This window comes from Aplidium turbinatum, chromosome 10 (assembly GCF_918807975.1).
Source record: "Aplidium turbinatum chromosome 10, kaAplTurb1.1, whole genome shotgun sequence".
Taxonomy (NCBI): domain Eukaryota; kingdom Metazoa; phylum Chordata; class Ascidiacea; order Aplousobranchia; family Polyclinidae; genus Aplidium; species Aplidium turbinatum.
The window spans coordinates 16,109,769-16,135,593 of record NC_137481.1 but is presented as its reverse complement, the minus strand read 5'-3'; the positions used below and the strand labels follow the sequence as shown (position 1 = coordinate 16,135,593).

Below are 25,825 nucleotides of genomic sequence, written 5' to 3'. Positions count from 1 at the left end.
CAAATGCTTGCAAAATGACTTGCGTATTATTGAACGCAATTACCGTGATGTTGCTTTTGGCTATAACGAAATGCCTGATGAATAGTCTCCTTCTGTAAATGCATGTGATTTAATTCAATTGCGGAAAGAAGTGAATAACATGGAGACTCACCATCATTCCACGGAGCATGGGCACGGTTGGTTTTGTGATTAAGCTCATGCCAGTCATCCATCTTCTTGCGACGCTGTTCGGGAGGTGTTCTGTACCTGATACAATGAGGCGCGTTGCAAACACAACGCATCCCTCACTACCGCACCACTGCAAAGCATCTTGAAACATCCCCCTTTAAAGTAGAAACAACTTTTATTGAGACTAAGAACTGCTTTTTGTCGTATTTGTGGTTACGCCTGATGGTGGGAAAATAAATTAATCGTTTTGTTCACCTGCAAACGTGTCATTAAGTGCTTTGTCAAAGACGTTTGGGCTCGCGCTTGAGAGGTGTCCGACCTTTGCCCTTTCGAGCTCAGAAAAGGCCCCGATCATTCAGCTATGCATCCGACACCAAAAACCGTGTTGATGTTACAATAATTGTTAAAATACCAATCTGTCAAAATTAACCTTTTATGTTGTTTTACGTGCATAATTTTTTTTGTCGTATTTGGTTTAGATTAAGTGGACGGGAAGGCAGCCAATCTTAATGTCCACCTTCAGGCATGCCTTTAAGTGTCTTTCCAGAGACACAGCCGCATGCTTCTGACCCGTGTCAAACCGGCGCCCTTTCGATTGCCGTTCCAGCGCTCTCACCACTCGGCTATGCAGCCGACGATGCATACGAGCATACGTTGAATCAATGTAAAAAGAGCAGTTTTTTTAGTTATATGAACTTGACTTAAGTTTTCTACAGATTATCAAATGAGATGAATGCTAAAACAACAAGAGTTTTCAAATCAATAAAGGAAAATTTACTTCAAAGCGGCTTCCCATCTTGGACAGGCTCCGGTTACGGAACTGTAAGCTTGCTCAATAGCAGACGAGTCAAGGCGGCGCAACAAGAAGACCATTTTGATGAAATCTTTTCCAACCTAACAACAAAGATGTTTTATTTGCTGTCACCGAAACGAGTTGAAACGAGTAAATTTGCTAAGTTGATCATCGCCTTATCAACAGAAAAAAAAGTCTCATTTATATGTTTTTGAATTGTTATGGCCGATACAAATTGGACAGCATCGCAAAAGTCATAAAACGAATCACGTACTGTAAAAAGCTTCCACAACACGACTTGTTTGTTAAAATGACAAAACCATAGAATTACACCATCACAACAGTTACGCAATTTTTACCCACGCACTTGTTTGTAGTTTTCTCCAGACATGGTAGTACAAAGGTCGGAGTATAAAGTCTGAAGCTCTGAAATATCCGTGGAAACGAGAGCACTGTTTTCGCTTTCAAAGATCAAATTGGTCCGTCTGACATTCGCAATTTCCACTGAAAGCCAATAACGTGTTTACACATCTGGCAAGGTTTTTATGGTAACTCAACAAATTGAAAAGGTTTTATCAAACTAAAACTCGTGTAAAAACAGTAAAGAAACTCTTTATTGTTTAATTCCGCACATTTAAAAACAAATAAACTGATGAAAAGTGCTGTTCAAAAATTACCGTTTTATTAACAACGAAAGTGAAGGGGTGTACTAACTACCAACATACGGTTTATTAACAACGGTCTACAAACGCAGTCCGTCACATTTCTGAGGTGATAAATATGGTCGGGCGGTTGCAATGCATAAACACAAGTAATAATCCGTAAACCATAAACACAATCTATAGCGAAAAACACATTTTGTGTTGTTCATACTGTATATTGAATCTTGATAGCACTCACAAGTGTCTTGGGTATAGTAACGCTGTCGTCCGTTGTACTGCAAGGACTGACGAATGGTGGTTTGAGCCCCACTCTCAGCGGTACTAAAAGGTCGGAAGACATGGTTTTCCTCGCAGATGCTGGATTGAACTTGATGTCTTTGAACTCTTTGAGTGCAAGTCTGACTGCTGCGAATGAAACTCTGGCGAGGCTGTAGATGAGAGTGATAAATTTAAAGTTACTTCTTTTTATCGCTAGTAGTGTGAGAGCATCGCTCCAAATTTTGCAAGGAAGTAATTTTTTAATAATTTAAAAATAAAATAAAATTTTTCCTAGTTTGAAAAAATAGTTATTAAAATTCTACAAAAAGATGAAAAAGTTTCTAAAAACTTAAAAAAGCGGTACTACAATTTTGCAACTATTTAATAGTTTTGGTTTGGGTTTTATGTTAAATACTCTTTTGCAATGACGACAATTTGCTTAGCCATGCCCTTTGACGCCAAAACTGTCACCTTTGCAAGTTTTCAACTTACCGATTCACTGTTGTAAGGAGTGAAATGGGAGAAGAGAAGATATTTGTCCCTGTCCTCGCATTTGTTGTAATTCTTTTCTTTGACTATTTCCAGATTTCCGTTGTTGCCTTCAACTGTGTAGGATGACTCACATGCGCCACTGACGTCGGTCTGTTGCAGTCATTGATAAATTTGTTGACAATTTTGACCACAAAACAAGTTTCAACACTTTCCACTAGAAAACAACTTTATAAAAATTGTTTTAATGAATGATTTAAGGCGAAACAAAACCGAAGCACAATATGTCGGTGTCCAATTAGGCTTTGTTATTGCTTTTATTGACAGCAAAACGTTTTACTTATTATGACACAGATGTTAATAAAGCAACACATCACTCCAATTTGTGCTAATTCAGTGCAGTACCACAACGACTGGTATCTTGCTGGTAAGACGTTTGGTTGTTTGAGGTTTAATGGCGTATAACAAACAACTCTGTAGATAACAGTCTCACGAGAATTCACCGAAGTCCAACACGATCTATGCCACCAATAACACAAAACAAATGCTTTTCAAACCACAAAATAAGATCATGTCTTGAGCAGAGACCTTTCGAACAACTCACCTCCTGTATAGCTTCTACAGTTTCGAAAGTAGACACTTGTAGAGCCGAAAGAATACCCTTTTTAATGTTCAGAACCCAAGTGGGATCGTCATTTGAGGCGCATACGTCAGGTATTTGGCCATCTTGGAAGTTGAAATGCAACGGGTGACGCTGGATGTTCTCCGCCCATTGTTGAGCGTCGTCACGCGAAACGTAATTGCTGTTTTGAATTGTGGCGTCCGTTACCTGAAATAAAAGTTTCCAAGTTTTCGCACCACAACCAGGATAATCTGCCCTCTTTTATAGATAACGTGAGCACACGTTAATTTAATGTAAAAAGGCGCGAATACGCCCTCTTCAGAAAGTTTAAACAAAACTGGCACATTTCGTGTAAAATTGTAAAATTTTAGAAACTTCAAACAAAAAACAAAAAAATATTGAAAAAGCTAGTGTACATGTTATTCACTAGCAAAGTTACGGGTAACATTATGCTTTAAAGCTGGGTAATAAATGATTACTCATTTTTGCCTTTAGAATGCACTGTATTTTTCCAAATTTTAGGTTTGAAATAACTGCACAAACTAATAACAGTATTTCTTTTAAATAACAACAGCGTAAAGCGACAACGTACCCGCAAGACCATCTCGCATGGTGATAGTACATCTATCATCGCATTTGCTTGAATGCTAATTTCCGAGCTATGGTCGGCGGCTGGTCCGTCTTGGAAAGAGCTAACCACGGTAGCGGCATAGCTGTATTGGTATGTGTAGCCCTGTCGGAACACTAGGTTCTCGGGCTCTGTTAGTAAACACAGGATGAGTTTTGTTATGAATCAACTTAAATTAGTGTTGATCTATCAAATGAAAAGCCACAAAGAAGCTAAATCTATAATGAGCAGATATAATTACTATTACATTTTATTTCACCATAAGTCTCAAGAGCAACTCTTAATATTACCAATAAATTGAGCTAGAATTGCTGTGCAGAATTTCTGCCGAACGTCTTGTTATGACGTAACTCCCGCAGGCGATCACTGCAAGCAGGAAAATGCTTGAAGGCTACAGTGACCACTGACCAGCTGTACTTTCACGCTTAACAGCACAGAAAAGAAATATGATCCAGGCCAAATTTATCTGTGAATACAGATAAGACTTACCTGTGCACGTTGTTGCACATTTGTACGACGTCTCCAAAGATCCTGAAAAAAACAAGAAAAACGATGTAATTCAGTGTGTGATGCACAAGATTTAATAAAGTATTCAAATCTTCTAATAAAGTATTCAAAATTTGCCTTTGCAATAGCAGTGCAGAAAGCCAAAAATCGTGTTGCCACGCATTGGCTCCAGCCATGGAACGCAAGATACAAATGATAAAAAAATTGTTTACAGCCACATATTATTGCGCTGTATTTTAATCCCTCTTTGTGAAATTTAACACTCAGGTTTTTTAATCTTCCGACTGAAACTGATTTTTTATTGAGCAACGCAGCAGCATAATGTTTTATTGAAAAGTTTAACAAATTTTCATTCTTCATTTACATATCGGATTGCAAGATTTTGCAAAATTGCCAGCAAAGAATTAATGTCATTGAGGAAGTGCAGAACGTCGCAAGTGTCTGCTCCTTCTCTCTCCTTTTTATTGGACATGGAGCGGTCAAAGTCCATCTGCAAGCAATATCGCTTTGTCTACAAAGCAGAGAAACTACGCAGGTTAATGCTTTTGTAACGTCAAAGATGTAAAAAAACAAATAAAAAATTGATTTTGTCTTGTCAGAAATTATCGGTCAGCCAAACAACTTTCGGAAAATTAGAGATTGAGTATCATACTAATAACTCGGTGTGCAATCTACATCTAATTATATCAAAGATAGACATTGTAGTTGGAATGAGACGTTAACAGTGTGGTTGATATTCTGCACCACAAAATCTACAAACGTTTACAGCCATTGTGTTCGACCTTCTGGGCAAGACGTAAAAAGGAAAAAAGATTGTTTTCGGCTTTCTCTTGTAAAACATCACATTGTTATTAACCACGTATGTTCTCGCAGTCCTCCCCGCGGCAGTGGCCTCATTTACAATTTCAATGCATTTGTCGCTGAGATTGCTCCACGTAAGAGAGCATGAGACCACACGTATAAGTTGCCAAACCATAAAGTGGTCAGTAAAACAGGTGAAACTAACACCCTTTTTGAATTTAATGCAGACAAGAACGATGGGTTAAAAAACGAACAACCATTCATTAATTTTGTGGCCCACATAATAAACTGATGCTAATTCGTGGCAGGAAACCATAGGTATCCTGGATTTATCAGAGTCAACTGAAGCAGCTGTCAGTCTGTGAGTCCACTAAAATTGCTGGAGAAGCGACTAAAACGTGAAAATAATAACATAACTAGCAGAAACAATATAAAAGCATTTAGCAAGAACCACGAAAGCATGATTTCCAGGAAAACTAGGTCGTTCAGAACTAGAGAATAAAGTTCTTCGGCAATAACTGGATTCTTTTAAAAAAACGCTTGCCTGGGCTGCAAAAACAAATCACTGCCGCAGGGAGATAGCCGTCACGCTTGACTTGCATCAGCTGAAAATCGATAACAAAGAAATCACGTGCTCAAAATAAGACATCAGCGATGAGCTGAAAGAGCTGCTGAAGCAAGCGACACACACAAGATGTTTTAACAAATTACTGTGACGCCGTTGAATGTTAAATTAACAAAAAGATCTATATATCGCATTTCTTGAGCAAAATGACATTAAAACAGCCCTAGTTGGTGGACAAGATTTCTAATCTCCTACTGTGCATTGTAGTGACGAAAGACAACACTTTGACAAAAAGAAATGCAAAAACGCTGACCACGAAGAAAGAAAATTGGTAGCTGAACAAATCCACTTAGACCACAAAAAATTACCATAGCCGAAAAATATCAATTAGAAGCTGTATTTTGATAAAAAAAATTCAAAAAGTATTAATTGGTTGTTTTTCGTCTCATAGATGTTTCAAGAATCCCTAAATTTTAAAGTTTGTTTCGAATAGAAATCAAGAAATTATTTTTTGTTGATGTGTCGTTTCGATGATATTCAAATCCTATAATCAAAGCCTACGAAATATATTTTGTTCTTTTTGATAGAATGACCGTGATTCCAAATAACCGAAAACAAAAAAATTGTTGTTGACTTACAGGCCTGCGATATTAAACAACCAACACAAGAATAAGCACAAACATTTCTCACAGTTTCCACACAAGAACAAGATGTTCGCAAAAATAATTAAATCTAACTGTCATCATAAACGTGACTGAGCCAGAAAAACGTTTTCGGAAACAATCAATGTTTTTGATTTTCGCACTTTGTTTCAACGTTGCAGTCAAAGGTAGAAACAGAATTAAATCGACGTTCAAGCTTCACTGCAACAAATTTTGTTCTCATGAGAGTTTCCAGCCAGCAAATCAGTCCTTTCTTACATTGATTCAACGTCTTCAGATGTAAAAAAGGACCAATTTGCTGGTTGGGTTTGTAAGTAAATTTTCTGTTGGCAAAATGTATGCTTCTCCTTTTACCCCAAACAAGTGCATGAAAATGGACAATTCTTCATAACCAATTGTTGTGTATTGGTTACTAACTTAATGTCGTCATACTTTAAATCAGCTGCGAAAACACATTTCGCCCGAAGGCCAGGCTGAACGCAGCAGCCAAATCGTTTTGCAACATTAACTGCAAAACAAAGAACTTTTCAGTGCTCACAAGTGTGAATGCAATCGAAGGAAACTGCGGTGAATGCAAAATCAATGGGACAACTCATTGATTTACAAGAAGCGGAAACAATCAGAATTTTCAAACCGACTGGTCGCAATGCAAATAGCTCAAGCCAAACTTTTATGCGATTGAGCAACTTTCCAAACTCAAATAAACATAAAAATAACAATTCGTCATGAGAGGGATACAGATTTCGAACATAAGTATCATATTATCAGCGCAAGACAAAAATGTCTTTTGAGGTTTGACACAACCCTATACTTTTGTTGCGTGCAAGCCTTTAAAACCGCAAGGAGAGTTACTGCTGACTCCACACATTCTTTGTTCTCCGCTAAAGAAGCTGGATTGCCAAGTTGCTTAAAAGTTGGATGACAAATTTGCATAACAAGCAAAATAATTGCACTGCAAAATGCACAGTTGCACACCCCATTTTCTTTTATTAAAACATAGCACTTAAGAATTTACACAACAACAGCAGTTTTGTACAATTTTAATGTTACACTAGATTTTGAAATAAAAAGTAGCAAGCCACAAATTAAAGAAAAATTGTAACTTTCTGAATATAATTCCTTTTTGGTGGCATAATGCATGACTCACGACTTTGAAAAGTAGATTACTTAGCCTACAATTGATCCATATATAAATACTTCTTTAGGATAAGCGATCAGTTAAAATATAACTTATCATTTTTGACTTTTGCGATGTTAGGCTAATTGCCACTCTATTTGTGTCAGTCAGCAAAAGACAGCAAACATGCGTAATTTACGGTTTAACAACAAAACAAAAGGCTGGAGGCATGGTTCCTTGTCACTAAAACTAATCCAATGATGATTTTTTGTGTAAGTTTTAAGCTGCTGAAGTGTTCACAAAATGTAATTGACTTACTTGGTTCTGTGCTGGAAACGATCGACAATATTAGAAGACTCAAAAAGAATGCTTGTATCTCCATGTTGTCGGGTTCACTTTTCGCTGTTCCAAAGCTCTGGCACAACTCACCCGCTTATATATATCAAGCCTGAAGGCGCGCCGACTCAGCAAAGATGGCGAAAAAGAGAAAGGGTTTATTTGCAACACTGCTAGCGACTTGATTTGTTTGTTTGCTCATAGGGCAATAGGCAATAACAATAATTAACATGACGCAACATTGAAGTGATAACCAAACGTTGTTGATAATAATTTACATTGTTTCAACATTCACAAAAGTTGATAAAAGTTACATAACTAATGTTTGCTCGATTTTCTCCTGAGTGTCAAACCCAGGAATAAATTATGTGAAAGGTTTTCTCATTGCAATGCCATGCGAGAAGAACGTCAGTTGAACGATGAAAAGACACATGCTGAAAATAATAATTAAATAATCTTGGTTAGTTTTGATACTTGGAAACAATAATTCGAATCTTGTAAGGGTTCTTCACCATTTAACTTGAAGGTAATTTGGTTCAAGTTTAGATTTCAGTCTTAAAGAAATCGACAAATTAATGAGAGCTAACATTTATATTTTGCATGGCAGGTACAGAGATGTGTTATAGAGGGACCAATGAGGGACAGTGAAGCAAAGAGCGGATTTTACGAAGAAAAAGTGGTCTTCTTCGTGTGAACCTTTTGTTTTTCACCACGTCAAGGGTCGAGGGACTCTGCCTTTTACCACCCTTGGGCAGTGGAGGCGACTCGGGCTAGATGTTTGGACAGGCATCGAGCAGCCACTGAATTGAATCATAATCCAAGGTATACTGTACTGTGGTTAATCTATGGTTTAACACAACCAGTAATTACTTTATTTATTGATTAATTCCATTAGACTACACTTAAAATTTATAGACAGCATTTTTTCAAAGGGCTTAATTCCACACAATAGGCTATTTCCTAAAGTGTATTCATATCATGAGTATAACCGATGATATTCATTTTGGTTTCTCCAGATCTTTCCCTTTTTATGTCACGACATCTCGTCTACGTGTTGTTTGAACGTCCCGCTTGATTAGTAGACTAACATACATGTACTTCGGTAGCAGGGTTACGAAGAGATGATCGAATTTAGATATATGATCATAATTAATATATGTGTAGTTTTATCGCATAACTTCGTTCTTCTCAGAGGGTGAAAGCGGGACCTAAGAAAAGGTTCCAACCGTTACATTACTTCTGATCGCAAGCTCTGCGGTTGCAATAATTTTAACAAATGTTAAATATCTGTTGAGTTATCTACTTTCAGTGCTTGTATAGCCTACAATTCGTTTTGCGTTGTGTGATTGAAATGCAGGAACATGACTGTGTGGAATCGAACGGTTGTTGCTACTGGCTGGATTAACGTTGGTGGAAAGATTTGTTGCCAACGTCCACTGCTTAACCACACTCGATCTCAGGTCAAGAATTAGGCTGAGACAAACCCAGCCATTCACCCACTAACGATGACATCTTTTGCCAGCTTGGTGGTGACTTCAATTTGCCTTGCCCTTGGTTGTAGGGCAGTGTGTGCATCTATTCAGCTGGCAACTTATAACTTAGTGAAAACAACCAACTCGACACTTCTTCAAAATTAGTCTTACGTTTATCACGAGACTCGGAAAGTACCTTTGACTCCCACAAGCATGTCTATTGTTTATTCTTATTTGAGTTTGGCTCAATTATATATCATATCGGAAAATGTAAACACAGTTGCCTCGATAAGCTACGGTATAACGGGAGGATTACGCTCATCAATGCCAAAATACGTGAATTAAACAGCAAGCGCTTTAAAACCAGCAAATCAATCCTTTTTGCATAAATTCAACATCTTCAGACATTAAACCAACGTAAAAAGACTAATTTGTGGTTTGGCATTAAATAAGCCTTATTCAAGAAATTATATCATCGATTGAAGAACGTTTTTCTAGGAACTTAAAACGACAAAATGCCGGGCTAACTTTCGAAGAGAGATGACAGTCATGTCGCTTTTCGCGTTTTGATACTTGCCTCGTAATTATTGTCAAGTGATGGCATTATTAGCATGCAACTGCCACGTAAATTAATAATGCCTTTCACATAAACCATGTTCCTTTCAAAGGTTTCTCGTAAATATTATAAAGAAATCGAACAAACTCGGACATGAAAAGCTGCTTCTACTTGTAAGCAATCAAAATATAATCTAGCAGTTTACTTTATGATGCTGCCAACCTACTCTTACAGTTTTGAAGCAGTTTTGGTTCAAACTTTAAATCAACGTTTCATTGCCTACAAAGTATTTCTAATGGGAGAAAATTGTGTAACCGGGCATAACAATAATTAAGGTGATAGTAAACGATGAAGATTTAAATGTGATATCCATTTCATGTGGTATGAAAGCAAATTAAGTAATAGACATTTGCAATGGTGAAAGTACCATCAACCTAAGACGATTCAGAAAACACGTAAAGAACGGCAAAGATGATATGGCAAGCTACATTAGCTACATGTCAAATTCCATGTTACCACGCCCATTTGTTGGTGGAGGTTTACATCATTTTATATGTAGTACTAGTAGTAGAGGCCTACAATATGAACCTAGTTGCTTAGTGGAAAACTACATTAATACTTAAGCAGCGATTTTCGCAACAACCATGTGGTTGTAATTATGCATGGTGAACAACTAACTAATCACTAACAGTTGGTGTAAATCTGTCTCCACGTTTTGTTAAAAGAGTTAATTTAACAACAGTAATGTCATGTTTGCTGCCGCAATCTTAGCATGGCCACCAATACTTAATCAAGTATCGTACGTAGTTACAATTTAAAATCCTTCAGCAATAGATACAGCAGGCAAAAGTAAAACTAATAAAATGTGGCTCAGCATTTTTGTAATTTTTCGGCAGAAGTGATGATTTGCATTGAAGCACTAAACTACTAAAGCGTATTTAATTTAGACAACAAATTCTACCAAATTGGTTCAAGGCTTGACACTTGTCTCCAAATTAAGATGAAATACTTTTGAAAGTGCGGCTAAGACGACAAAATCGAAGCCATAATAAAAAAAAAATAAAATTTGATGTTTTGTGTTTCACAAAATTTTCTAAACCCTTGTTCTACGTTTTTTTCTTCAGTTTGTTGTAATTGTGTTACCGGAGACTCGGTTGCCAAACTTTGGATTTAAACCTTTAGATTTGAACCTCAGCTTGTTGTCATACATCTACCTAAACTGCAGGTTGTTTTCAATGTTTTGTCTGTGTTCAATGAATAAAACGAAATTTGTTTTTGTTTTCAAGCTTTCGCGTAGTGGTCGAAGGTTTGCATGAAATGAACAAGAAGGCAAGCAAGTTACCCAAACTTTATGTCCACATTCAACTGTGTTATTGACTGCCTCGTCAAGACACAGTAACGTCAAATCCATGGTGAAGAAAGGGGCGTTCTTCCCGGCTATCAGCACAAGGCTGAGCACTCACAAATCGGCTGCCGAGAAACATCAAATCCATGTCTTTTGAGCAAAAGTTTTCGTTACTCAGTCTTCCAGTAAACATGAACTTTTGTAAAAGGCTAAACAAACCTTGTGGATCATGTAGCGCAAACGGTTAGCGCACAATGTGCGCACAATGCACAACATGTCATGTTCATCAATTTGTGTTAATCGTTGCTGGGTGACACCAACGAATTGTTTTTCTGGGTTTGGTAAATTAAACTGAACAGCATAACAACATTCAACACAAGAAATGGGCAACAATAAAATTGTTCTTGTTCTCTAAACCAGTCTAAACAGTATTATCAAGCGAACTTACAAATCGGCTGCCGAGAAACATATCGTTGATTGGAAAGTCTGAATGGCTTGCGTGGAAGCTACACCGTTATGGTTAGCGAATCGCAGCTACTCGCTGTACTAGCGAGTGCTCAGCCTTGTGCTGATAGCCGGGAAGAACGCCCCTCTAATCACAAGCGAACTTTTTGTTGTGAACTTTTTAGCATGTATTTACCAAATGTAAGAAACTCGCCGTTCGGGGAAGCAAAAGCCATAAACCAAAACAAGGTCATAAGTTGAAAAGCCTTTGCAGCATAAAATGTTCAAAACTTTTATGATGATCAGCGGCTTTGTGTCTGGCCGTACAATGGCAGAATGCCACGATATGAATTAAAATAAAACTGCTTCGCGTTTTTGCCAAAATTTGAGCGGTTGAGCGGTAATGGAGAAATAAGTAGGCTAAATTCAATTTTCTTATTGTTTACGAGTCACTGTATTTATTTTTCAATATCAAGTAGTCGTTGTTTCAACCAAAGAAATGTGCCAAAATGACAAATAGTTCACAGAGTCATCCCTGACAGGAGGCAAAATGACAAACAATATTCAGGAATTTCCGAGTTTGCGCAAGGTTTCGAAATCTTGCAGCAATTCTGTTGTGGCAAAAAGTCTGCCTGTTGGGTATGCGCAACGAAATGAAACGTTAAATCGATGCACAACATTTAGACTGGTAAATCACGTTAACTTGTCAACAACCCTAACCTGAGTTTGGGCCCGAGACATTTTAAAAGGAAACAAAGAACTTATGCCAACTCGTGACTTCGTTATTCATCAGATTGGCCAAGGGTCCAAAGTCTAAGTGGAGCCGGCCAGCTGAGCACGGACACAAGCGATTTTTTTCTGTTTTCCTTCTGTGGACATTTTCCCCGTTGGTCAAACAGATCAAACCGCGTTAAATGATAACGACGTCTATTTTTGAATCGCAAACGTTCCGTCGATGTGGAAATAAACGATTTATCAATTTTAAGGGCTGTCTGGTTTGACATCAACAAAACGTTATACAACAAAAAAACACACAACGTCTTTCTCAAATTTTTTTTTACTCAATTTCACCACTGTTTCAATTTTCATTCAGCCGTGTCACCTGTCGAAGTATCTCATCGGGTCATCTGGGTTGAAAGTTGTAAAGTGTAAACAAAGGATAATATTTTACTTGCAATGCGCCCAGAGGCGCAATGATAAGTTGTGTAAGTTAGATAAATTTGTATTGCTTTTAATCGCTTCACAAATAGGTTAACCTGATGTTTACACAATTTTAGTAGAAAAAATATTTATTTTGTTGGAATCGTATTAAAAGCATATTTTGCATTGTACACTGATTAAAAAAATTATTTGTTGTTTCAATCTGGATCATTGTGTGGGCTCTCAGTTTTTCCTCAAAGAACTTATGCCAAAGTAGTTGCAAATTTTTATGGCTCTTTGATAAAAACATTTTGAGCAGTATTGTGAAGGCGACTGCCAGTTTGAAAAATCGATGTTACTGTTGATCAGTAATATCACATATAATCAGCACAGCTAGCACAACTAGTCTTTATTGCATTGATTTAAAGTCTGCGACGTTGAATCTGTGTTTAAAGATGCAGTTTTCTAAACTAGGAAACATGGCATACTCGGCTAGGCTTCTGTAGGGCTGTCCTGAAGTTGCTATTTTTGCAGCTAAAGCGCTACACAAAAACGCACAGCTTAGGCCTAAGTATGTTTACAAGAAGCATCAATTTGTGGTTCAGGCATAAATGAGCTGGGATTTTCCTTCCACATTTATCATTCGAAAAAAATTTATTCTTTCCGATCTCAAATTATGATCTACATATAAATGTTTTAACTTAACAATTCACATTGCGCCAATTTGTTGTTTTCATAAAATAGACAAATTGCCCTTTCACAACTCTACGTTAATTTATTTAGACCAGGCGTTTTGGTTTATGGTTGTAACGATCTCTGGTATGGCTGGAGCATGGACTTCTAAATAGTAGAACCTGGACTGGACACGCAGTGGACAACATGAGGCCAAACAGTTGGTACAACAGTTGGCCAACAGTGGGCCAACAGGGTTAGTTACTTGGCTGTTGGCCCACTGTTGGCCAACTGTTGTACCAACTGTTTGGCCTAATGTTGTCCACTGCGTGTCCAGTCCAGGTTCTACTATTTAGAAGTCCATGGCTGGAGGGAGTTAGCTAAACTGCTATGCGTAGGCTACCATCTTCTTCAGGGTATGTTTGTATATTGGTCTAAGCTTTATTTTTTTTTAATTGAAAACAAAAATCATAATTCTATAGAAAGGAAATAAAAGCGTGTGCACGACAGTCAAATCCAAGATGGCTTTGCTCTAGTAACGTTTCGACAAAAATAGTTCTAATTAGCACCTTTGCTCCAGTGTGGTAAAGCAATAGAGTGAATAGACCGTAGACATAGCATAACAAATTAAGCTAAAAAGGAGTTTCCTCCTCGCTCAGTTACCGATGCCGGTTCCCAGACAGCAAATTAATCGTTTTTTGCATTTGGATGGTGCTTTGATGTTTGTCTGAATCTTTGTCTGCTGATGCGTTAATAACTAGAATGCTAAAAATGACCATGTTTATCACTTCAGCTTTTTCCATCTACAAACTAATGTTTTTACTCCCTGATCACACAAAAAATATGACTTTGGACACAAACAACTTTTTGTTTGAGACGATCATTTTTCGAAGAGTGGAATCCTCCTCTCGTATTGAAACGATATGTAGTATTGTTGGCATGCACACACCAGAGCAAAAGAGGAAGACAGCAAAGATTATGTTTCTAGAGCAAGAGTGCTAAACCTTTTCCTCTTAATCTTTTGAGTCTCATCGGAATTATTTTCAAAGGACTTGTCTACGAGGCTAAGCCTTAATCGTCAATAAATCGTGTTTATCTCAATGTTTGGGACAGGTTTGATATTTAAAACCCAAAACGTCAGTGAAGCAATAAATCAATCTATTTGTTGTTGCTTTTACTTTCAATTTCATCAGAAGAATAGTGCTAGAAACGATAATTGTTTTGATGAACACCCAAGCTTTTCAGTATTAAGTGTAGCCTATGTCGTTAGGCTTGAGATCGTATCTCACATTCCAAACAAAAACATGATTCGGATGATTGTTTTTTGTAAAGTTTAAAAAGCAAACGAAAAAGTAAGGTTGCTGGTTTAGAACGTTGTGGATACGGAACCTACACGATGCACACGCCACTTTTAGTGAGAGTAGGCTATGTGCAGTGATAGTTGCAAAAAAAAGTAAAAATTCCAATGGAAATCGAAATTTGTGAAACTGTTGCGTAATATCCTACCAAAGCATAGATTTTAAACGCGAACGAACGCAGCTTAGGCTACTCATTTAAATTTGATGCCTTGGCGCTGTTTCTGTTCCCCCGCGTGTCACATGACACGGAAGGACACAGAAAAGAAGAAAGTTCAGACGAGTCTCAACTCTCATTGCACTTACGTATAGGCGTTGAACAGTTACTACACTCTCATGAAAGAACAAACCGCAGACCAAATACTCTACAGCTTCCCGACTTTTACTCCACCGAGGGCAGTTGGTCTATCAATAGCCCACTGGACGACACTACCATCAAGTGGCTGCTCGAGGAATGGCCGGACATCTAACTCCGATAAAACGTGGTCCTCAGAAAAAAACAACTCCTCACAAAAAAGAAGCTGTTCAACTTTCGCAGAAATCAAAGTTTTTCGAAATAGCAATTATAAAACTGTTATAGATACTTTGAAGATGGGAACTTAGTGAATACATTGCATGGAACATAGCCGTTAATGTTGTGAGGACGGCCCTGAAAAACGGTGTCAGGTTGTGTTAGCATTAAGCTATAATGTAATGAAAAACTCATTTGATAAACTAATAAAACAAGAATGCAAACATCTGTGAAGTGACGTCAAAGTTTAAATATTAACAAATTTTATAAATTTCAACATCTTTGAACCGTTTTCAAAGGTTAAAACAGGGTTAAAATTCCGACCGATTGCCATGCGAAGAAATTGAATTTGCTAATGTGTCTCTTTGGACTTGATTGTTTATCTTTATGACGTATCATGTGACCATGTTTGTCTTTCCAGCTGAGCAGTTAAACTTCAGAGACCTCGAAGCAATTCGACTTTGTACCGCATTGTTTTTTATGGTCAAACGAACGATGGCGCAAAAGTGCTTGGTTGGTCGTTTTAAACTTTAAAAGGCTGGTGTCACAATTAGTTGCAATACACCGTTAACGTCACTTCATTCGTCAATTTAAAAGTCTAACGTTTCCGTAAAGCATTTGTCAACTTCATTATGATTGTCGAAAGCCACTGGTTGTTTTTTTATTGATCTCTCTATCGTGCCAATACCTGAAAATTGCGTAAGCAATATAACGTTGTTGAAAACGACAGATGAGATAATTTCAATTAGCGTTGATTGATCAATGGGAAAAATAGTTATTTTGAAACAGTAGTCATGACTCAATGCCACAAACTTCCATGCATCGCGCAATCGTCATTTACAATGCCTTAAATTTCATAGATCACACTACGACGGTGAACCGTGGAAGTAGTAACCAAAGCAACTAAGCCCTGCCAAAGTAAAGCAACTTTCTTTACCTTTGGGTTAACCTTTCCTGAAGAACAGAGAATCTAAGGTGTAAAGAAACTCCGAATAAAATACATTGAAAGATATATAGATACTGTAGTCTTGATAGCAATCAGACATCACAAATCCACTTTTTGGGGTTAAAAGACAGAAAATGTGTAAAGGCAAAAATACTTCCTAAAATATTTATAATTTAGCTAGCTGAAAATGCTTGGTTTACCAGTTAATTTGTCTAATCTTTGATGGAAGCAGTTGGTTTTAAAACATTGCTAGTTTATTTGAGTTTTATGCATTGTTATCGCTGTTTACACAATTCATATTTAAAGAATAGCTTTTGTCCACGCGACTACATACTGGGCTGGCTATGACAAAATCATTTTCAACACCATATTTCTCCTTTCAAAAGTGCACTCAGATGGAATTTTTGTGGGCTACCAAAATTTATTATCTCAACTAGCAAAATCTTTTTACATTGATTTAACGTCTGAAAACATAGAATGAATGTAACGTGTCAACAAAGAACAGATTTTGCTAGCTGGATGAATGGATTGTGCAAGCCTTCACAAGGGTAGCCCAATGTACTATAATTAGTAACGAAGTGTATGATTATAAACAGTTCAAAGATACAGGAATTTCTGATCAGGAAATACAAAAAAATCAAAGTAATGGCAAAATCAAGTTATTTTGTCTGTTGTAGCCTGTGTAATTAATGACAAGTGACACAACATAATCTATATTCTATACTTTAAGGTCCTCTGTACCGGCGCATAGCTCGATTAGCATTCCGTATGGCATTTTGTTGCTGCAACTGCCTTTGTTGTTGTCTTCTGCGATCCTCGTATAAGAGCTGTTGCCTTGACTTGGGTTTGAGTTTCTTTGGAACTGGCATAGGATGCCTTTGCCGTACCGGGATGGGTGGCTTGTGCTTTTTTATGACTGGTATCTTGACAGTGTCCGCTGTGATGTCTGCCTGAGGAACTTTATTCGAAGGATGACTTCTTGGGAGAACTTTTCCCATGTACAATATCGTTTGGTCGTTGTGCACAAAAGCCACTGAAATCTGATCCTTTCGAACATCGCAATACGTAAAAGCACCGGTAGTTTTATCAAGATGATTGGTCCAAAAGTACCGAGTTGACTTGTAGATGCCGTCGAGGTGATCTGGGCGATCGTCAATGTCACTAGCGGCGCCAGAGACAAAGTAATGAACTCCGCCTTCACCGTTTGCTTTTATGTGCTGTGAAAAATAATGATAATCTACTTCGGACTTTTCATGTTTTGAAAGGATTTTTAAATAATATGAATAGAAACTCAAGCACATTTTTGTTTTGAAAACAGATCGGGTTTGAAACGGCTAGTTCAACCATGGCTTGTTTTACCAAAAAAATTAAAATAAATAATTGTGTTTTATATTCTATCTATTTATTTTCGTGTTCAAATCAATAATACGTAGCCTACTAAAAGCGGTTGTCAATTTAACTTGACGACCTCGTTTATCTTTTACGACTATTTGCTCACCGTCATATAGATTGAGGTATATTACGTACACATTTATTACAAAATGGCCTTTGCCATACCAACTAAACAATAAATGAACTCAACAGGGCGCCTTCACAAATCAGTCTTTTTTTTTTAAAACCCGTGTTGTTATGTTTTGTTCTGTGTTCATTTGGCATCTGTGCTGTGTGTAGAGTGATGTTTATTTGTTTGTGAATCGTACAGCATAAAGCGTTTTATAAAACGTTAACGGCTTAGCTTTAACAATAACTGAACTGTTTTTATATGCCGCCAGTCAACAAAAAAGTATTGAAAATTCTGCTATAAAATTCTGGTAGGTTTATGCGTACACTATTTTTTAAACAAGACTCGAAATTATGGGAAAGGAAGTGCTTTGCTGTTAGGCAGCATGGCATTAGCGAATGCTTACATGTAAATTTACAATCACTCCACATTTACACACTTTTTTTGAAAAGCCAGCGATATATTTGTGATTGTTAGACTGTTTATTTTGCGATACAGTTCAAGATATCTAGTTTTCTCTCTTCTACTCAATTTGAAGAAGAAAAAAGCGAGATTGAAATAATCCACTGCATTTAAATGAAAAAATGTTTAATTGAAGAAATAACCCAAGCCCTTAAATCAAGTAAAACCCCTCCATTGTTACTAAAAAAGTGTTGCTGCTACGCTTTTTTCAATTTTAAATGTCAAAACTTCAAAAAAGTTAGTCGTACTTGCATGCTGTGATCGTGACCGCTGAAGTAGATCGAGACATGATATTCTTTCAACATTGGCTGAAGTCGATCGACCAAACATTTTGTTGAACCATGCCTGCCACCGGAATAAACTGGATAGTGACCAGCAACTATCAGATATTCGGCACTGAAAGTAACAAAACCAATAAGATTAATTTGCTGCAACTCCGAAAACAAAACAATGGACTCTCAGTCAGAAGGTAGGAGGGACACAAATAATAATATAATGGGGGGGCAATGTTATGTGGAGGAAGAATGTATAATAATCAGCAATTAAATTTGAAAACTGTAGCCTACAGTTTTTGTAGAAATTAATTTTTCCCAATAGCCTATTCTGGCTTTTGTAGGCTAATTAAAACAAAAGCAAGTATAATGAACGTATGTAGGCGCAAATAATGCACAGTCAACGAATTGGTAACGTCCGGTAGATTTTTTTTTACAATTTGGATCATTCTGTCATATCCTACATTTTTCAACTATGATACTTTAACTAAAATAAATAAACAATAAAATATAAAACACATAAAACAGGAACTGTCTTCATACGCACTTTGAACTTTTGAGTTTATTGTTAAGCCAGGACCATTGTTCTTCAGCTGCAGTAACGTTGTCAGGACCCATTGGCTGCATTAATCCGCTAGCTGGCAGTCTACCACATAGCTGTACGGTGTCGATAAGCAGGAAGTCAACAGAAACGTTTTTAAATGTCGACAAATCGGCAGACATTTTGTAATAGTTACTTTTGTACTTCCAACGGCTAAAATGTAATGTGAAAACAAACATTTACCACATGAAAAGTTTTTTTTATAGTATGATTTTTATCAAAAGCAATAACCGCATAGTCGGTAATTTTTGATAAATAGGAACGATAGGCTGTGATAAATGAGTTCGAATACTAGATGATAGATCTTTCTAAAATCCTGAATATGATGTTCCAGACAGAAACAGGGCAAATCTTAAAATATTTGATGGTAATATTTTCAGCAGTCATCTCTATATCATACGTCAATCAACTGTGCAAGTATTTGTTTTTCTAACATTGAAGTGACTTCGATAAACATGCCAGCCCAATTTAGTTTTGTATGTTTCCAAGACTATAGCCTACACTGTTTTTTGCTGGATTACTGTAGGCCCACTGCTATTCACAGTCAAGTGAACTTTTAATAAACTGTCATCCTTACTTTATTTTTTTTAAATGAGAAATACAAAACTTTTAGACAATAAAAAGGTGATGGAACTACAATAGGCGAAAAGAGAATGTGTAAATGAAAAGAGACAAAGACGACGTGTGGAATGCAGAAAGTCTTCAGAGCAGTTGCATCTTCGTTAAGCAACTAAAAAGATTAATGTCTGGTAAACACTTTAATTGAAGGCCTATTAGGCTACATAACCTACGTGCAATCAACGCACCAGAAGCAATGTCAAAGTCAAATTGCCGAAAAGCAAATCAATTGAATAAGTGTTTGAATAACCTGAAATCCAATTAACATTATTATTTGAACAAAATCTTGCTGGGTTCAAAGTCCAGTAAGGCCTACTTGATTGAACTCGAAAACACACTATATAGGCCTTAGGCCTAAATGGCAAGTTGTCAACAGACGCTGAGAGCAAAGCGTGATAAATCAAATCTTCCAAACATTTGGCATGGCCTAGGCAAATATATATTGACTAATTTATAGAAAAGTTACGCAATGTGAAATTTTAATTAAAAATTATGCGATACATGTAGACTAGTAGACTGACAGGGTGCAATTCAAGGCATAGCCTACTTTAAAAATTAAAACCTTGCAGTATGTTTAATTTGGGCGCATTTTTTAAAGTAGGACATATGCTAAGACAGCCTACCGGTACGTAAAATGATTATGCAAACATTCTTTTCAATAATCTTTTCAAGAATGCAAACATTTTAACGTTAAAAATATTTTGAGAGGTAGTCCTTTGATTGAATGATCTTATATTTTATTACGAAACTTGAACAACAAAAATGAACTTTAAGCTACACAGGTGAGCAGCAATCAAAATCAACAAAATAAAAAATTGTGCCAGCACCAATGAGAGCCCGGGCCTCCAAATTAGCGCTTTAAAAACACAAAAAAAAACCTTGATACAATTTTAACGGTGTAGGGCTGCAGGCCATGATTTAGCAAACGCCCAGTTTTTTTATGATTTAGTTCTAGCCTACAACTTGGCGCAGCCTAATAATTATAGCCTACCTGGACTTCTTCGAATACTGTATTTGAGCGGATACATTTCCCCTGTAATCTACATCGCCAGCAATAACATACCAAGGTCGCTGTAACGACTTTTGAGTAAAAACATCTTCAAATGTGTCCTGAAAAGATGACAGTTAGTACTTCAAAATTGAATGAGGCTGTCAGTTGATTAGGTAAACAATTTGTTTCAATCACATTTTGTTTACCGGTACTGTATTTCTAATCATTCGTAATAACGTAATTTTGATTTTATGATAAGTTACAAACACGCAGACAGACTGTTACTGAAATGTTTTTTTTTCTGATCGAAAATGCGACGAAAATACGAAAACATATTTTCAAAACAAAACATTTTCAAAAGTGATGTTCAGTAGGCCTATATTTTATTTCTCTTTTCAGAAGCATTCAATTGCCTCTGCTTCCCGGTCCGATGCTCCTACTTTCAGGCAAATCTTCTAGTCTTGGTAAAAACAATGTAAAAAATAAGCCTCATTATTGCTGGAATATTTCGGCAACAATGGGGGTAGCTTAGTATGTATGATTTGCTCAGGGACTCTTTTAACAAGTTACGGTACCTACGTTTATTTCCTGGCACATGCGTGTTTATACCATTGTTCCTATTACATGGCTACCAACCTTCATTAAGACCAGTTGGTAGATTTTCATAAGCAAAGAAAATAAATGTAGCGTTTTACAAAGCTTTGGATGCTTTGGACTACTCTCGACACAGCCAGTTGGTCACATTGAATCAGTTGCTTCGCAATGCAATGTATGCGCAGAACTAAATTTTGGTTTCGTCGGCTTGCTGCCAACTAGCGGCAGGCCATTATTGCAAGTAAATTGTCCACAGCAATTTAATTACTTGGTTGGTTTTAAATCTTTATCCTCGGAGTAACAAACGCCTTGATAGGTTATTCTTGGTAGTTTCGCATACTTGTAGAGTCTCTTGACGCAGGGGCGGTTACTGAGATTGACAGAGTGAAGTTTCCGATTGTTGAAGTGTTTTTTTGCAGGGAGTTATTTTATTTATTAGTTACCCGCCCATTAGCTCAGTAGTTACGCGCGTGAGTCAAGATCAGGCGGCGCTGGTTCGGCTCTCGGGGTGTGCACTTGAGCAACGCATTTCAGGACTGCTCTCCATTCAGCTGCACCTAGTGTAGGAAATAATTCCCCGGCAACAAGACTTCAACAATCGGAAAACTTCACTGCCAATCTCTGTAACTGATGGCACTGCGTAAAGAGCCTCTACAAGTGCGAAACTGTCAGAAATAAGTTAAAATAACCCATCAAGGCTTTGTCAGTCTGAGGATAAAGATTCAAAACCAAATCAAACCAGATGCAAGTGGGTTATCTGAGAAACAAGCTGTCAAAACTGTCAGTTGAGTTGTTGTGAGTTGAGACTCTTCGTTTAACATAAGCTTACTTCAATTCGAGGAAAATGGATTGGTTTGATAAGAAGGGGAAGGTGGGAAAAATGGACCCTCTAAGGAAGAAATCGTTTCTCTTGACTGTAGCAAAACATCGTTTAATTGGCAGATCGGCTAATTGACATTTTAAAGGTATGCTGACAGGTTATGCTTATGCTAAAAAGTAGGCTACAGCTAAAAGTAATACCTTTTTCGCAAAAATGATAATTTCTTATCGATTTTTGCACGGGGAAAAAAGACTACAAGCAGGACTCAGGGGTCGATTTTTTCCCGCTTTCATATGAAGACAAACACATACGAAAATACAGTAGCCTAAGTCATTACGGTACTGCAAAGTGTCGTTCAAACTTGTTTTTTACAGTTAAGTCGTATTGCAAAAGCCTGACGTAGTCAGAATATTTTTCTAGTGAAACCAGTTTTTACGTTTGCTGCACTGATCCAATCTTCTTCAATGTAATCTGGGCAGAGATCTCCACAAAGCAATCAACACGTTTAGTAGGAGAACTACCGATAGGCTAATAACTGCTTTAGACTGCTTGGAAAATTTTTCCTTCTTCCAAAATTTCCTGAGTTTTGACCCTGTTGTTAGTCTTTCAACAACAGACTTTACCTAAAAGCTTTTTAAAACTTCTTATAGTCGAGTCTTCGTTTTCCTGGTAGTGAACTTAGCAGAAGGCAGTGTAAATATGTCTGCTATCGAAATCCTCCTTGGGTCCTTTGACGAGGTGAGAACTTTTACCAAATCAATCAACTTTATAGTTCAGTTTTCTTCTGGTTTTTGAAAGGTCCGTTTTGCCCCAACCCTATGCTTCGTATAAAACAATTTTGAAAAAAAGTTGCTTCACTAAAAGATTTCAACTGTTTATGATTAATAAAGAAGTATTTCCCTACAATTGATTCAGCAAACAAGCAGCTTCATCTTCACTTCTCATTTTGCAGCTAACACCCACTTTCACTAACTTAGGCTTTCCTACATCAACATTCAACATCCTCTAAAAAATATTATGTTTCCGCATGGCTTTGTTTAAAACGGAATCGGCCTCGTGCTTTTACAGAAACATTTTCTTGACGTTTGTGACAATTTAGCAAAAAAATGGTGGTGCTAGCATTTTCCGTTTTCGATAAAACTGAGAGGTCAGTTTTGCTCAAGGGTCCGTTTTGCCTCGCCTTCCCCTAATTCGGACGCAAACTTCTCAAGTACCGTTTGTGACGACTACACTGCTCGACATGAGGAAACGAAGGCCAGTTGAAATTTTCAAAAATGCATTATGAAAGCAATGCTGGGTCCGGATAAAAACATCCATAGGCCTAATTGTTGACTAGGCTTTCTGCATGCAAATCGTCACTCACCTCAAACCTCATATCATCAACGTTTTTGACTCCTTTGTCGTAGAAATTATCTCCCAAAGAAAGCACAAACGAGCAATCGTACTTTGATGAAAGATCGGCCATTCCTTTTCCTACTTTCATTTGTGTGTTTGTGGTAAACGGAGCAGTTGGTTTACCTCCCCAGTCACCAATAACAAGAAACCGAAGGCCTATTTCGTTTCCTTCGGCATCATAAACTGAAAAAGAACGATTCGTTAATCGCTTGACAAGAACTGTGCATATGCAATTGCCAAGTAGCTTATCACAGCGTTTTACAATTTTGGCACCACGCACGTTTTTTATGGGAAAATTTTTGGGCTAAACCTAGGCTTCTACCATCCATAACTTCATATCATGATCTAAAACTTATGCGGAATAGACTTCTGCTATAGCCTATTGTTAAATCAGTAACATTTTTTCCCCTAAAGATTGGTTTAACTCAACAACTGCCTTTTAAAGACAAAATAAACTATTTCGATCATTGGTTTCCAATCATTGATATAGGCCTCTTACGCCCTTAAGGCCGTTTCTTTCCTCTACTGTAGCCGACCCTACTTAGCTTAGAAATAGATCAATTTAATTGCTAGATTATTGTAGTTGGGTGAAGAGTTTTTTACACAGATAAGTTTTTTTTTTTAGTCCTTGAGGAGTTGCCTACGTGATCAAAGTCCTCATTCATAAATTTTGTACTAAGCTAATAGATCCAACGTTAGGCTACAATACACATCCGATAACCTACCCGGTTTTCTATCAAAAAGACTTTCGTTTGCAGCAGCACGAGCTTGTACCAAAGCTTCCTCCTCCAATTGGATTAAATTTTCGACAACCCTGTCAGTATCCAATGGCGCAAGTCCAGCCTCCCCAATTGCCAGTTTCTTTAGCGATTCCACATCATAGTTGTGCGGAAAAATGGACTCGAAAGAAAATGAATCGAATAAATCTGGTCCTTCATAATCTACGTGCATTGAATGGACCTTGCCAAGGCGTCCTTCATGCAAATAGGAATAAAACAGAAAGGCACCGAAAAGAAGGATGCAAGCAACTGAAAAGACTTTTCGATTCCTTAGTATTACATTACGCAAAAAGCCGTAACCTCCAATAACTCGCCCCATCCTAACAAATATATGGAAAAAAATATTACAAAAACTTAACTTTATTGCCTACAGTTGGCTAATTGCTCACTGTGCTGACTTTTCGGTAGTGCAGGTTGACATGACTGAAATTTTGACTGTGAAGTTAGCTACAAAACTGAGATCGTAGGCTAGAGTTGCAGTTTATCATCATCTTAGCCGATCAAGGTTAACAATTGATAGGCTTCACCATCAGATTACTAGTTACAATAAATTACGAAAGCAGCAATATTATAACAATCGATACGAGGCTGTGATGATTGTTACCAAACTTTCTCAATGACTTTGTGAAGTACTTTTATCGATTAAAATGTTGAAGTAAAATGAATGTGGAGTTAGGCGCAGTGACCCATGTTTTCATAAACTAACGACCTACGGTAGGCTACATTTGATGTTAATTCTCTTATGTCCTTGAAACGGTCACAGCATTGCACTGACAACGGTCACGACCAGCACAAATCCATTGATTGATTTGATTTTTATCCTCAGACTGGAAAAGCTTCTTGCAGAGCTTAATCCTGCCAGTTTCGCATACTTGTAGAATGTAGAGGCTTTGAACCACCGACGCAGGCCCGGTCACTGAACTTGACCAAGTGGAATTTCCGATAGTTATTGCCGGAGGAATTATTTCATCCACTAGGTGCCGATGAAAGGAGAGCAGTCGTGAATTGCGTTACTATCCGAGAATCAAACCAGCGCCGCTTGATCTTTAATCGGGCGCGTAACGATGGAGCAAACAGGGCTGACTGGCATTCAACACTCGTTCATGACATTTGTTATTTTTCGAAGAGATTAAAGTAGCTTTTGAGTACCGTATTTACTTGAATGTAAGCCGCGGCTTATAAAGTTTTTTTTCCATCATGTTTGCGGCTTAAATTCAAGGGCGGCTTACATTTTTTCTTTTTGCCTTTTTCCTTGTCGAGTTTGCCATAGATGTTTTGCCGTACTGCGTTGTCTGATGCCGACAATTGTGAAGTTGTGACGTGCATTTTAAATTGTCACATGCATTTATGACATCATCATCATCATAATCCATCGTCGGTTTGTTCCCCACTAGTGGGGGTGGCCGATTCATTCGAAAGAAAAATTGAGTTGTCAGTTTTATTTATGGTAGGCTACTTAATGAACATACCGGTAAATTTGGAGAGTACTGCAGTTTCAGCTTGGCGTATAAGCAGTATTTGCGGCTTACATTCAAGGGCGGCTTATATTAAATTTTTAACACTATCACATGCGGCTTACAATCAAGGGCGGCTTACAATCAAGCGCGGCTTACAATCAAGTAAATACGGTATTACTGGATTAGATAGATGGAAAATTCAAAACTGTTATGCAGTACCACAGGTCTTAGGATATCTTGTTGCACCCTCGAATTAGGACTAAAGTTAAATTTGAATTATTTTGTC

At 37.4% G+C, this 25,825-nt stretch overlaps 2 protein-coding genes across 2 annotated transcripts in view; both read right to left on the bottom strand.

Moving 5' to 3' along the window:
- LOC145778059 (uncharacterized) overlaps window positions 1-7,663 on the bottom strand; it is a 31,798-nt gene extending 24,135 nt beyond the window's left edge. The window contains exons 1-9 of the mRNA XM_082589462.1: window positions 7,591-7,663; window positions 4,110-4,151; window positions 3,585-3,751; window positions 2,975-3,199; window positions 2,374-2,523; window positions 1,862-2,051; window positions 1,329-1,465; window positions 947-1,062; window positions 152-323 (exon numbers count right to left, since the gene is read on the bottom strand). Of these exons, the coding sequence (XP_082445588.1) occupies window positions 152-323; window positions 947-1,062; window positions 1,329-1,465; window positions 1,862-2,051; window positions 2,374-2,523; window positions 2,975-3,199; window positions 3,585-3,751; window positions 4,110-4,151; window positions 7,591-7,654 (1,263 nt within the window). The 5' untranslated portion in view covers window positions 7,655-7,663. The remainder of the gene's footprint in view (window positions 1-151; window positions 324-946; window positions 1,063-1,328; window positions 1,466-1,861; window positions 2,052-2,373; window positions 2,524-2,974; window positions 3,200-3,584; window positions 3,752-4,109; window positions 4,152-7,590) is intronic.
- Window positions 7,664-15,992: 8,329 nt separating this feature from the next.
- Window positions 15,993-24,401, bottom strand: LOC145778715 (tartrate-resistant acid phosphatase type 5-like). The gene is made up of 6 exons (XM_082590272.1): window positions 24,029-24,401; window positions 23,272-23,486; window positions 20,495-20,613; window positions 18,832-19,038; window positions 18,261-18,408; window positions 15,993-17,266 (listed from the first exon to the last, which is right to left on the bottom strand). Exons 1-6 carry the CDS (start codon window positions 24,399-24,401, stop codon window positions 16,775-16,777), a joined length of 1,554 nt encoding a protein of 517 aa, XP_082446398.1. The 3' UTR covers window positions 15,993-16,774.
- Window positions 24,402-25,825: the final 1,424 nt, after the last annotated feature.